Consider the following 15,118-nt stretch of genomic DNA (forward strand, 5'->3'; position numbering starts at 1 on the left):
TGTGAAACTTCACAGACAGTGTTTCAAATACAGGGGATTTTTTTTTTTTAAAGATTTTATTTATTTATTCGATAGAGATAGAGACAGCCAGCGAGAGAGGGAACACAAGCAGGGGGAATGGGAGAGGAAGAAGCAGGCTCACAGCAGAAGAGCCTGATGTGGGGCTCGATCCCATAACACCAGGATCACGCCCTGAGCCGAAGGCAGACGCTTAACCGCTGTGCCACCCAGGCGCCCCAGGGGGATGTTTTTTTAACGTCTAGAAGAGGCTCCGGTGGTAAGAGGCCTCCACTCTTGACCTTTCCAAGAGTGGGGGCTGCAGCACTGGCCCCCACCTCTGCCCCATCCTGTAGCACCCTCTTGCACCCTTCTTGTGAAGGCCGAATACCTGGGCCTGCTGTGGCTCAAGTTCAGTGCCCTCCCAGCACCCAGGGAGACAAGAGTGGCTTCGTTTTTGGGTCTTGCCTACTTATTCTTTCCCTTCCCCAGAAACCCCCAGGGATTTTTGCTCTCTGAATTCTCACTCATACCAGATCCTTCAGGAAACAGGAGAGCCAAGTACAGGCAAAAAGAGTCAGGTGTATTGATACCCCATGCACCACCCCAGCCTCAGGGACCACTGGCTCCCTGCCCACCCCCAGAGAGTAGGCCCCCCCCCACCAGAGGGCCCCCAGAACAAATCCTTTCCCAGGCATCTGTATGTCTGGACCGAGGATGCCCCATCTCACCAGCAGCTTTATGTCAGGGGGCTGCCAGCCATGCTGGGTCCCGAAGGAGGGTCCCAAGGACACAACTGGGCCCTGAGGACAAAACATGATGATAGACTACAATGTCAGCTGTGGGTGCGGGAAGTGGGGGCATGTGTCTGCCATTCCTGGTCTACATCCAGCCAAGAAGCGGTTTGCATCCTACATTGACCCCCTGCCCACACTCCAGGGATGCAGTCACCCAGGCGTGATTCAGAGGGTAGGAGGAAGACATGCCACGTGACAGAAACTAGACCCCTGGGGATCACCAGCTCCCAGACCAATGCTTTAGCTACTGCACCCACCGCCCCCTCCACCCCGAGGACAGGTGATCAATCATCAAGACCACACAGGCTCTTGGCACCCAAAGCCATCAAGCTTTCCTCCCCCAAAGATCGTAAGATTAAAAATCCTTCCAGGTCCTCTCACCTGGTTAAATCCCAACCACTCCCCTAGGTCAAGCCTCAACGGCATGAAGTCTAGACATTCTAAATCAAGTACTGGAAACCGTAAGGATCTATTCTAATCCCTCCTGGATGTACGGACATCCCCTGCTTTCAGCCTCCATCGGAACACCTTTGGGGACAGGGACCATATACCCCTCCAGAGCACCCACTCCATTGCCACAGGGCCTCCCGGGCCTGGGTCTGCCCCTCAGGGGTTCACCAAAGTCTAGTCCTGCACCATGTGATAATCCTTTAAAGTTCTGGGGTCCTGCCCATGCTGGGCCTGCCCCCCTCCGCCCAGGATGCTCCTCGGGGTAACCGGCAACATCTCCCCAGCAGCCCCCCACGAGCGCTCCTCTAGGGGATCTGCTGCACCCCTTGTATTTTACAGTCTACGGCAATAACCCGCACCTCATTAAAATAAACAAAACCCATTTGTGGCCTCATCCAGTTTCCTGGCACAGCACAGCAGCCATGCCAGCATGATCATAGCGCTCAGTCTGGAACAGGAGAGCTCGTTTCAAAGTGGAAGGCTCAGCCTAAAGCAGGACTCCCTAGGGCAGCGAGGAGGTCAGGATTATCTCATTTTAGAGCAGCCCTTCAAAATCTTCAGAGAAGTGAGGCCTGTGTGAAAAAACCTGGAAATCCGTGGCCAGCTAGGCTGACTTCCCGGAAGGTCGGAGGGGCGGGATGGAGTTTATGCCCGAGCCTGTCTCCGCTCCTCGCCGTCCGGGGCAAGCACAGGAACCTGACCCACCCCTCCGTAGCTGAGGAAAAGCAGGCAGGGAAGTGCTGTCCTCGGTCCCCACGCTCCATGTCTGGAGCGATGGGAAGAGGTTCAGACCTCAGCTCTGGAGCCCAAACTCTGTGGTTCAACCTGGCTCTGCCACATGGAAGGAGTCTGGCCCAGAGCCCGTGCTCAACCACACCGCAGGCTTCCACCCTAGCAACTTTTCTCAGCCTCAGTTGCCTTGACTATAAAATGTGGCTGGTGATACCCACCGTACAGGCCTGCTCACAGGCAGAAGGGGAGAGCCCAACAAAGCATCCCGTTAGCCAGACAAAGAACTGGAACCAAGTGCTCTTCTCTCCCATCTTCCCCTTTCCTCCTCCCCTTTGGACCTCAGAGTTATTAAAAAAAAAAAAAATTGTTAAGTAGCTGTTTAATTCTTCTTTCTAAAAATCTGGATTTCTGGCTTCTGCTGAAAAATTGGAACACCTGGCCATGCTGGACCTGCATCCCCACACAGCGACAAATGATTAGATGTGCCTGGCAGGTGCCCCGCTTAGAAGGACATGCCTCCCCCAGTTCTCCACAATCCCCACCCATCCCTCCCGTCACCCCTGGCCCCCTTACACATCCTTTACTTCCCTGGGGCTTGCACCAGACCAGCTGAGTGCTCTGTCTCTGGTTTCCCAGCCCTGCTTAGTTGAAACTTTTTCTGCCAAGCCTTTAATCTTTCCTAAGAGAGCGGACTACTCTTTCAAGAAGCAGAACGTATGTTCCCACTCACAAAACAAAGCACCCTGCTAGGTGCGAGTCCTTCGCACACTTCCTGAGAACCTGCTGTGCGCGTCACAGGGTGAAGGGCTGGCGCCACACGGATGCAGAGACGTGCTCCTTGCTTCACAGCCAAAGGTGTGCTGGGCCCATGAGGCAGCACCCACGAATGCTCAAGCATCAGCCTGAGTCCCCAGTAAGGCAGGGCTTGGCGAAATTTTTCTGCAAAAGGCTGATAGGAAATATTTTCAGCTTTGCAGGCCATACGGTCTCTGCCACAGCTATTCTGCCAATTGTAGCAGGAGAGCAGACACAGAGAATATGTAAACAGACAGGTGTGGCTGGGTTCCAGTATTTACAAAAACCCGTGTCAGCCGGATTTGACACCGGGGACTGTGGTTTGCCCATACTGTGCTAAAATTCGTGTTTGATGTAGCAATACAAAATCCCTCAATTTCTAGAAAGAAAGGGGGGCGGGGAGGCCTTTAAACTCATCCACCAGAAAAGAGATGTGCTCCTATGATTTCCTGGAGCAAATCCCCCACCCTCTTCCAGAAAAGGCCATGCTCTAAGGGGACTTCTCTGACAAGGATCTGGTCTGAGTTCTGGCTTTGCCACTTACTAACATCAGGACCTTCAGGAGGTTACGTCAACTCATTAGGCATCTGGTTCCTTCTCATCAAAGGAGGATAATAACGAGAGCCAGCGGAGAGGCTGTGGGAGAGATCAGTGAGATCCCCGGCACAAAGGGCTTCGGCACAGTCCCCACCAGGGCACGTGTGCTCAGGGAGCACAGCCAAGCATATATGTCAAATGATGAACGAATGGATGGAAACCCTTCCCGTCTTTAGATTTCTGGTGCCACACAGCAGGTGCCCAGGGAGTCCAGGCTGGATCCACGGGGCGCAGTGCCAACACAGCCCAGCTATGGTGTTCGGTTCTCCTCCACCCTCCCCAAATCCTTCCGGGCCACCGCAGTGCGCATGAGAACAAACGAATAACAATTTATACTGAGCTTAAAATGAAGAAAAAAGAGTCAAGGAGCTAATCTGCAGAGAAATGCTATTAGGAATGTTCCTGAAGGCTTCTGGACATCAGCCTTCCCAGGGCTCCATGGGGCCTCAGGGCAGCCTTCACCCACCACCCAGCCCGTGTCTGACACTCTCCAGGCAACAGAATTCTCTGCCTCAGGCAGCAAAGTGCAGGCAGGCCTGTGGGTGAGGGAGGTGGCATTCCACTGTTACAGGACCTCATGGCACCAGGATTCAGCTGGTGGGTTGGATGGGGGCATCAAAGTCAGGACCAGGGAGCAGGCCCTTGGTTTTCCAGGGGGCAGAGCTGGATGTGGAGGGTGCTGAGACTGGGTGGAAAGTGTAGCTGTTACACGAAGAATCCACAGGTCGACCAGATGGAGGTGCTGGCAGCCCCACTTCCCAATGCACCAGCGGTGTGGGAACCCGGGAGTCAGGGCCAAAAAGGCCAAGAGAACAGGGAACAGAAAATCAGGCTCCAGAGAGCAGCCAGACAGCAGGCCTCACTCACCTTCAGCTCCAATGGACACGAGCTTGACCCCCTTGCTGGCTATGAAATCCAGGGCCTTGTTGACGTTGGAGATCTTGTGCACCCTCATTTTGCCTCTCTCCGGCTTGGCCAAGCGCTCCCCTGAATGTAGACCAAGAGGGAGGGCAGGGAGGGTCAGATGCTGTTTCCTAGGAGCAGGGCTGCTCTCATGACACCCTCGCCCAGGAGTGGGGAGGACCACCCTCGAAGGGAATGACAGGGAGAGTGGACCCTGCCTCTTTTCTGCCACTTCTCAGACCTCAACTGCTTGCCTCCACCCAACAGTAAGCCCTGTATGTCTGGGACGTGGTTGGGCGCTATGAACTCAGAGGCGAACAAAACAGTTTCCTGCCTCCGTGCAGTTCTGGACCAGGAGGTGACAGACCTTCAACAGAGAAACACACGAATACATGCAAATGAACAAACACCAAGAAGGATAAATACTTAAAAAGAAGATGCATAGGAGGGCAGGTGGGGGATGAAGGAGTTATGGGATAGTCAGGAAACGCCTCCAAGTGGGAGGGCAGCCAGGCCGCAACAGCGCGGAGTGATTATCAAGGCAGAAGGAACAGCACATGCAAAGGCCCCGAACCCCTTCTAGTCTATACTGTTTGGCCCAGGAACATGTGTGGGCATTTTAGAATATTCTGAAAAAGTCCCCTAGGGTTTAAACAGAGCTGCCCACAGTGTTCTGATCTCGCTTGAGAACCGCTGCTTCTCGTGGGCATCCTTGGCTCAGCTCCAAGCCACCTGCCCACCCTCAGCCCACCGATTCCTCCAACGCAGGTTCCAGGGTCCGAAGCTGCGGGGAAAGAGCTGGTTCTCCAAACACCCCATTAAGAGCAGTTTCAGCTCAGAACAGAGGCACTCGCAGACCTCTTTAAATTAAAACCTAAAATTGAAATGTATAACATGCATGCCCATACTGGGGGAAGGGCACATAGCTTTAGAGTCTCTAAAAGCCCAGGGACCCCAAAAGGCTGAGAACTACCATCCTAGAGCCCAAAACTCAGGGCCCTTGCACCTGCCATGGTCTCCAGCCCCGCCCAGCTGCACATCCCCGCCTCACTACACCTAGCACATTAGCAGCCTGGCCTAGAGGGCTCAAGGAGGGGGGCAGGCACAGTGTGGGAGCAGCACTTCTCCAGGGGGCCTCCCAGCCCCCCAGCTTCTAGAGAGCAGACTTCCTGCAGCAGATATGATTAGGCCTGGCAGCTCCCAGGGAAGCAGAGCTGGGTTTTTATGATTAAATTAAGACTCTCCACTTGTGGCTCTCAAAGGCTATAGCCACTTCTCAGCCTCCCCAGCTAGGTACCCCACCATCCCCCTGGGCAGACCAAATGCCCTGGGGTTCCCTCCCATAGGATGAATGAGGCAGTGCCCAATCCCACCCCCAGCCCTGAAGGCTGTCCTGCTAAAGCCCCAGCCCTTAGGTCTTGCCGAGCCTGGGCTCCCCAGCCAGGCCCCCAGCTGTGCACACTGGCTGGAACAGGACTTCTCCATCGGGACAGTGAAGGCAGCAAGGCCAGCAGTTCTCACACTTCTGATGCCCAGTCCCCTTCCCCTGCCTCCTAAAGTTTCTAATTTAGGAAGTCTGGGGTGTGCCTGGGAATCTGCATATGGACAAGCAGTCCTGCAGATTCTGAGGTGGGTGGTCCGGGGACGCTACTTAGAGGAACTCTGGGGGCACCAGCCCCTTCCTTCTGTCCCTCTACTCACCTCATGATGCTCAAGGAGGAAAAGGCAATGTCTCAGTGACTCGATGTTCCCCACTCCAGGCAAAGAGATAAGCCCACTTCACAGAGGTGCCTGGGTCCCCCTTGGGCACAGGCCTACACATTCGGTGGGGAAAATGGTGCTGGTTATGCAGAAAAGCCCAGGGCGGGGCATCTGGTCACTCTATTTGTTGAGCATCACATACATGCCAAGTACCATTCTGAGCACTTGGGACACAGAGATGAGACCATCCCTGCCCCAAGCCGCTCAGGGTGGGACGGGGAAAAGCACAAGTGGGCCAAAAATGATCATGCCATGGAGAAACGGACATGACGGAGGGATGAATGGGGTGTGACAGGGGCCCTGAGGAGGACAGCCACTCATACGGGGAAAGCCTTCCTGGAGGGAAACTCTGGGCTGAGTTTTAAAGAATGAAAAAGAACACCAGGTTTGCGTAAGCTAAGAAATGTTGGAAGAGGAGGCAGGGAAGGACCATCTAAAAGGCAGTTAGAGGAAAACAGTACGGTGGTTCCTTAAAAAAATTAAACACAGAATTACCATATGATCCAGCAACTCCACTTCTGGGTATTTACCCCAAAGAATTGAAAACAGGGACTCACACTGGTATCTGTACCCCCATGTTCACAGCAGCACTAGTTGCCACAGCCAAAAGATAGAAGCAATCCCAACATGCCTCAGAGGATGAATGGACACACAGAAAGCGGTGCGTACGTGCAATGGAATGCTAGCCTTAAAAAGAGAGTCTGACACATGGATGAACCTGGAAGACATTCCAATGAAATAAGCCACAGAAGGACATATACTGTCTGATTCCACTAACACGAGGTGCTGAGAACAGTCACGCTCACAGAAACTAAGAGAAGGGTGACTGCCAGGGGGCTCCGGAGACGGGAACGGGGAGCCAGTGTTTAATGGGCACGGGGTCTCAGCGCGGGATGATGGAGGAGTCTGCAGATGGATGCTGGGGTGTCTGCACAAGAACGGGAGTGTACGAAATACTCAATGAAACTGAAAATATTCAAAAGCTAAATCTTACGTTCTGCAGATTGTACCACACACACACAATCCCCCAGCCCCAGCCCCCCAGCCACGACACACAGACTGCACCTGCAAGAGGAAACAAGTCAGTCAGAGCTTACGCAGAAGCACAGAGAGCAGCGAGCCTGTCCTTGGTGAGGACTGCGTGTCTCTTGGGTGGCAGAGGGTCTGAGGTCTGATACCTTTTTGGGAAGTTAGTTGAAAACAAAACAGGTGCCAGCTCACAAAGGATCCTGCAAACTATGCTAAGGAATGTGGGCTGCAGGCTTCGAGCCCTGGGGAGGCGTTGAAGGGTTCTGAGCAGGGAACAGCGAGTCCATATTTGGGCCGTCAGATGGCCCCTCTGGCTGCCGCATGGGGGATGGACTGCGGCAGTGGGGAAGGAGCCAGGAGAGGGTCGAAGGCCTCTGAGGATCATCTAGGTGAGATCTGACGCAGGCCCACGCTGACAACACCGTAGCAGAGGTTAAAAGGCTAACGGAAGAAGGAGACAGAATGAATGGAACTTGAATGCCAAGCTGGAAAGTGAAGCAAAGGTAGGGCTGTCTGATTCCTACAGTAGGTGCAGGAGAACAAGATGGAGATCATAGGAGGAAAGAGGTCAGTCAGGGCCAGGGGTAGTCCACACAGCCTTGGGCATGCTGAGGGGTCGCTGGGGGCCACCTGGGCGGAGATGGGGCCTGAGGGAAAAGACAGGACTGACACCAGGTCTGGGACTCACTGGTGTAGAAGGTAAGGTGAAGAGAGTAGCTAAGATTACCCAGTGTATAAAGCAAGGCGAGACTATGGGAACCACCATCCTCTAAGGCACGGAGGAGGAAAGGTATTCATGAGAAAGTGGAGCTCTGCTTTCCAGGGGAGCCGTCCCTCCAGATCTCTGGACATCCAAACTCTGCACTGGGGGCCAGGCGAGGGAGTGGGATCATCTGGATATAGGTGGAGAGGTACTAGGGGAGCCAAGGTTTGGCAATGGTCAGCCATGGTGGACCCTTCTCTGCAAACGAGGGTGCTGAGGCAGAAAGGCAGAGACGTGTCCAAGGACACGTGGCTGGTCGGCCGCAGAGCCGGGACCAAACCTAATCTCCTACGCGGTGCCCCCAACGTCTTTCAAGAGACCCAAAGGTCATCACGAGCAAAGGCAGAGCAGAAGCTGAGGATTCTGGGCAGCACCCCCAAGCGGCCGAACCCAGCAGGCGGCACCTCGTCCTGGGCCAGGGCGGCCCACCTCACCTGAGATGACCTCCAGCAACAGCATGAGCTTCAGTCCGTCCCGGAAGTCCTCCTCGATGTTCTCGATCTGTGTCCCCGCCTTGCGCAGGTGGGAGTTGCACCAGGCCGTGAATGTCTGCGCGAAAGAGAGACGAGCAAGCGGTCAGGCTCCGCACGCGTCACAGGCTCTCTGCGACCCTCACAGGGGCCTCGGTGAGTCCCCAGCACCCGCCCGCCTCATGCCCTCTCCGGCTGCTGTGGGAGGAAGGCGTGAGTGGGACCCGTGGGATGGGCCACGCAGCACCCCGCTTTAATGCCCCCCCACCCGCGCTCAGAAAGGTGACACAGCAAGCCTTAATTAATTAACCAGGGCAAATGAGTTTATTAAATCTTTGTCTGCTTGGCAGCTGCCTAAGGGAAAGAATCAGTAAGTCTTGTTGGGTTCAGAGGTGCGGCATCAGGACAAGGAGAGAAAGGTGAGGACCCCAATGCACACGTGTGTGTGCACACGTGTGTGCGTGCGTGTGCATGTGTGTGTGCATGTGAGTGTGTGTGTGTGTCTGGCGTCAGGGTGTGAGTCACCTCAAGCTGCAAAACTGTGAGGAAGAATTCCAGAGGGGAATCTAAGGAGACTCAACGAAAGACCATCTCTATTGTGATTTTCTAGTCTGTGGGGGGCTGGGTGGGGGGAGCAGCAACACTGAAGCCCTCCCCCCGCCAATCAACCAAGCCGTCCTGCACGGACAGCACCACCTTGAGGCTCACACAAGGGACAGGCTGACCCATGAACAGAAACAGAAGCCTGTGCTTCCATTTCCCAGGCCCACCTAAAATGGGGGCAGGGGTCTCTCCCCCGCTGTCACATTCCACGGGAAACAGAAAGAACAGCTCTCCAGCTCCAGATCCAACATACTTCTCGGCAACTCCAGACTTCTAAGCACCAAACGGCACCCTCAACTATATGGGGGCTCGAGCGCCCACGTCCAGCACCCCCCAGCAGCGCCAGTCAGCTCCCCTCCCACCCACCCTGCAAAGTTGCAATGGTGAGCAGTGTGTTACTCAACCAGTAACAGCCACACCAGAACCACCCCTCCTAAGAAAGGTCACCAGACTCATGATCCCCTTCCCCCACCACTTCCTCTTGCCCCGGGGAACAAAGGGAAGTGGCAAGGAACAGGCCGAAGGGAGGAATGCCACCCCAGTGATCATTAGGGGAAAAGAAATGGCTGCTTAGGTTTATAAGCAAGCACTGAAGAGCTGTGAGCAAGAAGGGATGGTGTCAGTTCACACAGGTGAGCAGGAGGAGGCAGCATTAGGACAACCCCAAGTCCTGGCCTCATCTTTAAATCAGGCCTCACGAGGCAACTGCTCTCTCCCTACAAACACGGCTCCACTCTGCAGGCCAGTGTGCTCCCGTGACAAAGAGGCTCGTGGATGCTACCGAAAACCTTTGGGAAGCCTGGCACACAGACGAGGGTGGGCAGAGGGTATATTCTGATCCTCGGCCTGGAACGTCCTCCATATCACGCTTGGCTAGCTCACCCTCATCTTCCAAGATCAGGCTAAGCTATCACCTCCTCCAGGAAGCCTTCCTGACAGCCAGCCCACCGCCACATCTGAGTTGGGGCACAGAGCCCAAAGCACCCTGCGCCCACTCCATCATTGCCCATATCCCAGTGCACGGTCCTCGCCTGGCCACTTGTTGGAATGGGAGTTCCTGAAGGTGTGGCCTCGATGCTCTGCCTAGAGTCCCAGGGCACAGCGTCAGGGACACGGCAGTGACCACAATCGCAAAAACCCCTGTCCTGTGCAGCGGACATTCTAGGGGATGTGAAAACTGGACAACTGGGTAAAGGAGCCAGTGAGGAGCTCACGCAAAGTTGGGGGGGGATGGTTCTAGAAGACCCAACTGCACCTGTGGATGATGCCAGATGGTATCAGGGCAGGGTGCTGACGAGCCAAACAGCGCCCTCGGGGACCCTCCGGAAATGTAAGACACCTTAGGGGAGGCCTGTTTACTGGGGGCCCTGCCTCTAGTGTTGGCACCGCAACCTGGTAGGAGCCCAGAGGGTACTTGGCCTCTTTTTTCACTTTGTTAAAACTTTTTTTATAGTAAAACATATTAGAGAATTTTTTCATCTTGAAGAGAATTTATCTCGTGCTTCCAAATTCTCTCCTAGCTATGACCTGTCCATACACTGCTGCCCCGGGTGTCATCACACAGAGTGTTATCTGGGGGGAGGGCAGCTTTTTTTCATTTACCACCATCTAGAATTTCCACTGCGCCTTGCTCTCATCTCCCTTCCAGGCCCACACTCAGCCTCCGCCTGGGGTTTTCTACAGACTCAAGGGGACAAGGGGATGTGGATCCCCCCAGCAGGGGACAGTATCAGGTCCAATGTGGCCAGGGTCCTGGTGGGAATCACCCACACCGACACAGCTGGGGGCTGTCTAATCTGTTTATCACTCAGTTGTGGAGAGGGGTTGGGGATGAGAGGAAGAAGAGGCTGGTTTTGAAAGAAAAAAAAAAAATACTGCTTTTGCAAGAGTAAAATGCTGTTGAAAGCAGCCAGCCCCATTTCCTGGGGAAGCCAGGCTCCGAGCCCTGGGACAGAAATGCACCTGTGTTTGCTCAGGGTTCCCACACAAAGCCCGGGTTTCGAGGCCTCTGGGGCTGCACTGCCCTGGGAGACCCTCAGTCTCCCATCCTGGGCCCCACAGGTGACTGCCTCGAAGGGGCACCTGAGCACCTCCCAAATAAGGAAAGTTCCACCAATAAGCAGCACCTCTCACGCAGCTCAGGCCGAGGCAGGGAAGGGTGGAGGTCACCCAGTGACAGACCATGCATGTGGGGGTGTACCACATCTGGGTTTGACTCTCTTTTCCAGCTGTGTGACTTTGAGATTACCCTCCCTAAACTCTAGTTCCCTGACCAGTAAAAGCGAGATAGTGACAGCACTTTATAAAGTCAGGAGGATTAACTAGAAAACACTTAGAAAGTGCCTGTCACTAGCGTGCCATCAGTGGTAAGAAGGAAAAGAAAAAGCAGCTCCCCCTGAAACCTCCCAGTGGACTCAGCCACTCTGTGCCCCCAGCCTGCAGCCTCCCCCTGCCCTCAGCCACCAAACTCTGTCCGGGTCCCACCCCGAAAGTGCTGCCCTGAGTTCCCGAGATGACACCTGGGGTGTCTGAGAACTCTGATGTGTTAAGGGAAAGGACTAACGTTGTGGTGTGGGGTGCAAAAAGCCTGTGACTAGGACAGTGGCCTTGCAGGTCCTCACCAGAGAAGAAACCAATGGGGCAAAGGAGTGGGGAAGACAACGTGGGCTTCCAGGCACACCATGCAGCCACATTCTCTCCTCTGGCATATAACCGACCTCTCATGTCTGAGACCGAAGATTCACGGTTCCCTGGCCAGGGCAGCACTCCAGGAGTTCCTTAGTCAAGGACTTATTAAACTGGATTCAAAGCACAGAGCTCAAGTAACTTCCACTAGACACACAAAGGGTGGAGACGTCCCAGGTGCTGGGGAAGATGCACGAACAGACCTTGGTCCTGAAGCTCAAGCTCCAACATTATGACAAAGGAGGACACCTGCCCCTTAGCAGTGCCCCAGGGGTCCAGCAAGGAGGACAGCCACCAAGCACAAGTGATGCCCATGGCTAGAGCCCCGGGGCCCCACGGCCTCCGGCCCAGACAGCACAGCCGTGGTGAGCAGTACCACCCCAGCCTCAGTGAGGTCCAGCCTCACTCAAATGAAGGGCAGGGATCATTTTATTGCCTTAGTCCCAACCCCGCCTCACCCTATCAAACCTTCCCATTGCTCCAAGAGCCCTACCACTGGGTCCATCTTCAGCTCATTGTCTAAACAGATAGAAGCTGCTGATGGCGGCGGGGGTGGGGTGCACCTGGGTGGCTCAGTCAGTTAAGCGTCTGCCTTTGGCTCAGGTTGTGATCCCAGGGTCCTGGGGTCAAGCCCCACAGCAGGCTCCCTGCTCAGCGAGGGTCTGCTTCTCCCTCTCCCTCTCCCTCTGCCCCTCCCTTTGCTCATGCTCTCTCTCTCTAATAAATAAATAAAATCTTTAAAAAAAAAAAAAAAAAAGGAAAGAAGCTGCTGGTGGACCTTTAGTGGATGCACTCCGCTGCAGAAATGGGCTCAGGGATGCAGGGTGGTCTCAGGAAATGTGCGAGGGGCCCCATGCTGGAAGTGCTCAGGGGTTCCCTTTCACCCCCCAACAGCTGCAGCCTCTGAGGGTGCTGGGAGCGAGGGAGGGGCTGGCAGAGATCCCGGACCCCCATTCAACCTCTCTCCAACCTTGAATTAACTACCCGTATCCAATCTGCATATCTAACCCTACCTAATGAACAGCACTGAAAGTCAGGGCTATGAATACGCCTGGCCAGGCCCCAAGTTGGGGAGGGGAGGAAGGACAGATGGACACATCCCGACAGGGGAGAAGAAGGAGGGTGCCTGAGCCCAGGCTGAGTTCCATGGAGCTGGCCATGGAGAAGCACCTTTGTCTACCTTTTCTATGGGTCTCACAGCCCTAGTGTCACAGAGAATCCTCTAACACCTTTCCATTAGATCTTTAACAAGTATATATTTCCCTTAAAATGTGCTGAGAAAGTAAATGGCTTTTGAGAACATGCTGTCCCCCACTCCCAGCTCAGATGCACTAGAATGTGACTCTAGCCACACGTGCCTCTTTGAGCCTCCGTATTCAAATCTGTAAAATGGGGACGCATCTACCAGGCAGAACTGTGATGAAAATTAAATAAGATAAAATTAAACAATAAAAAATTAGAAAAAAGATAATATTAACCTTAATATTGCTAATTTATGTTAAGAATGATAATATATTACTAATATATGTTTGAACTATAGTAAATGTGTAAGGAAGAGTCACTATCATCATCAATTTTTTTTTAAGATTTTATTTATTCATCTGAGAGAGAGACAGTCAGCGAGAGAGGGAACACAAGCAGGGGGAGTGGGAGAGGAAGAAGCAGGCTCCCAGCGGAGGAGCCTGATGCAGGGCTCGATCCCAGAACGCCGGGATCACGCCCTGAGCCGAAGGCAGACGCTTAACGACTGAGCCACCCAGGCGCCCCTATCATCATCATTTTTGTCTCTATTTTAGATTCTAAAAGAATATCTGCATAATCACATTCAGCTGGGATCTGGGGTACAGAGGATCACCTCATAAGCATGAGTCACAGACCAAGCCTTTAAAGTCAAGTGGTGTTCACAGCCTTCATCTTGGTGGGGGAAGGGAGTGGTCAAACGCAGAGATGCTGAAACACAGCAAGGTCAGGGCACGTGCTCAGGATCACTCTGGACAGCAAGCATCCAAGAGACTGGACGGATTCACTCTAACGAAGACAATGCAAACCCCAGGTCCAACCACTTCTGGTCAACTGGTGACCGTGGGCAAGCAACTCAACATGGCTCTGCTCAAGCCATTCATCTGTAGAGTGGGGGTAATACGATGAGGGTAATAACAGCATGGGGTCAGGGGATTCCGTAAGACGATCCATTTAAAACACTGAAAAGAGCCTGGGACGGAGCGGCTGGCCAATAATTACCTATTATTACTGCTACCACAATAATCAGAACTACAATTATTACAAGTTCTTGCTGCTCGACACATTCCATCGAAGAAATGTTAGAGCTGGAAGCAATACCAACAGCACCCAAGTCAAAGGCCATGACCAGAGAAGGCAAGTGGCTTTTCTCAGGCCACAAAGTCAGGTATGTTCACAACCCAGCCTCCTGACTCCTGGTTCCACACACCTTCTGTTCCACCGGGACACTGTGAACTTCAGGTGTAGGCATGGGCAGGCTGAATCTTACGGAGTATCAGTGAAAATGGGTCACTGTGAAGTGACACCACCAACCGATGGAATCTGGGTGACTCCGGTCAGCACTGGCACAGTCTGAGCTGATGGAGTATCCGTAGTGCTGGTGTGGGACGGGCAGCCTCTCTGAGGGCAGTGTGGTGGAGAGAGGCGACGGGAGCAGAGCCAGGAAACAGGCAGGCGGTTACTAAGACATGGGAGAGCATTCTGGTTGGTGAGCAGTTCAGAAACATGTCTTTGCGGGGAACTCTGAGAACTGGGTCTCTTTGACCAGAGGACAGAAGAGAGGACTGAGGAACTCACTTCAAAGATTTGGAAGACCTTCCCATGGATGAGCAAATAAGCTTGCTGGGTGCAGCCCCAAGCAGGACAAGGCAGGAAGCAAAGTGAGGAATACAGATTCTAGACCAACGCTGACCCAGATCCATACCCAGCTCTGCCCCCTTGCGATCTTGGACAAGTGACTTCACTTCTCCCACCCTCAATCTCCACATCTGTAAAATGGGTATAAGAATAAAACCCAAATCAAAGAATGGTGGGGATCAATGCAGCAAATACATGGCAACCACTAAGCACAACCACCCATGCCCAAGGTTCAAAGCATGGTGGCTACCATTACCAGGATGGAAGACAGGAAAGTGCCGGGAAGGCTGGAGTTCAATGTCATAAAGCACCAAATGTCAAACGTACAGTGTGCTACCTGCCAATGGTATGTCCTTGGTAAGGGTGCCGGGAAGGAATCCACACACCCCCGGGGGACTGAGTGAAGTAAGGTCCCTTTGATGCTGATTCTTTGAGAGACCAAGGCAGTCCTTGAAAATGTTACTCTAGAGATGTGTTTAAAGAGCTCAGTTACCAAGAGTCACACTTAAACGTGTGAGCAGGGCTTCTCAACCTCCGTACTATTGATACTTGGGGTTGGTTTCTTGTCAGCGGTCGGGGGGCCTGTCCTATGCCTCATAGGACGTTGAGAGGCATTCCTGGGCCCTCCCATGAGATGCCACTAGCATCTCCCCATTTCA

At 53.6% G+C, this 15,118-nt stretch overlaps 1 protein-coding gene across 3 annotated transcripts in view; it reads right to left on the reverse strand.

The window, feature by feature from the left end:
• The window catches only part of ACTN1 (actinin alpha 1), a 93,770-nt gene that overhangs the window by 34,912 nt on the left and 43,740 nt on the right, over positions 1 to 15,118 (reverse strand). For all 3 annotated transcript variants that reach the window (XM_034642784.1, XM_034642785.1, XM_034642787.1), the window contains exons 2-3: positions 8,259 to 8,373; positions 4,236 to 4,355 (exon numbers count right to left, since the gene is read on the reverse strand). In XM_034642784.1, coding sequence (XP_034498675.1) covers positions 4,236 to 4,355; positions 8,259 to 8,373 — 235 coding nt within the window. The remainder of the gene's footprint in view (positions 1 to 4,235; positions 4,356 to 8,258; positions 8,374 to 15,118) is intronic.

Source organism: Ailuropoda melanoleuca, chromosome 14 (assembly GCF_002007445.2).
Source record: "Ailuropoda melanoleuca isolate Jingjing chromosome 14, ASM200744v2, whole genome shotgun sequence".
Lineage (NCBI taxonomy): Eukaryota > Metazoa > Chordata > Mammalia > Carnivora > Ursidae > Ailuropoda > Ailuropoda melanoleuca.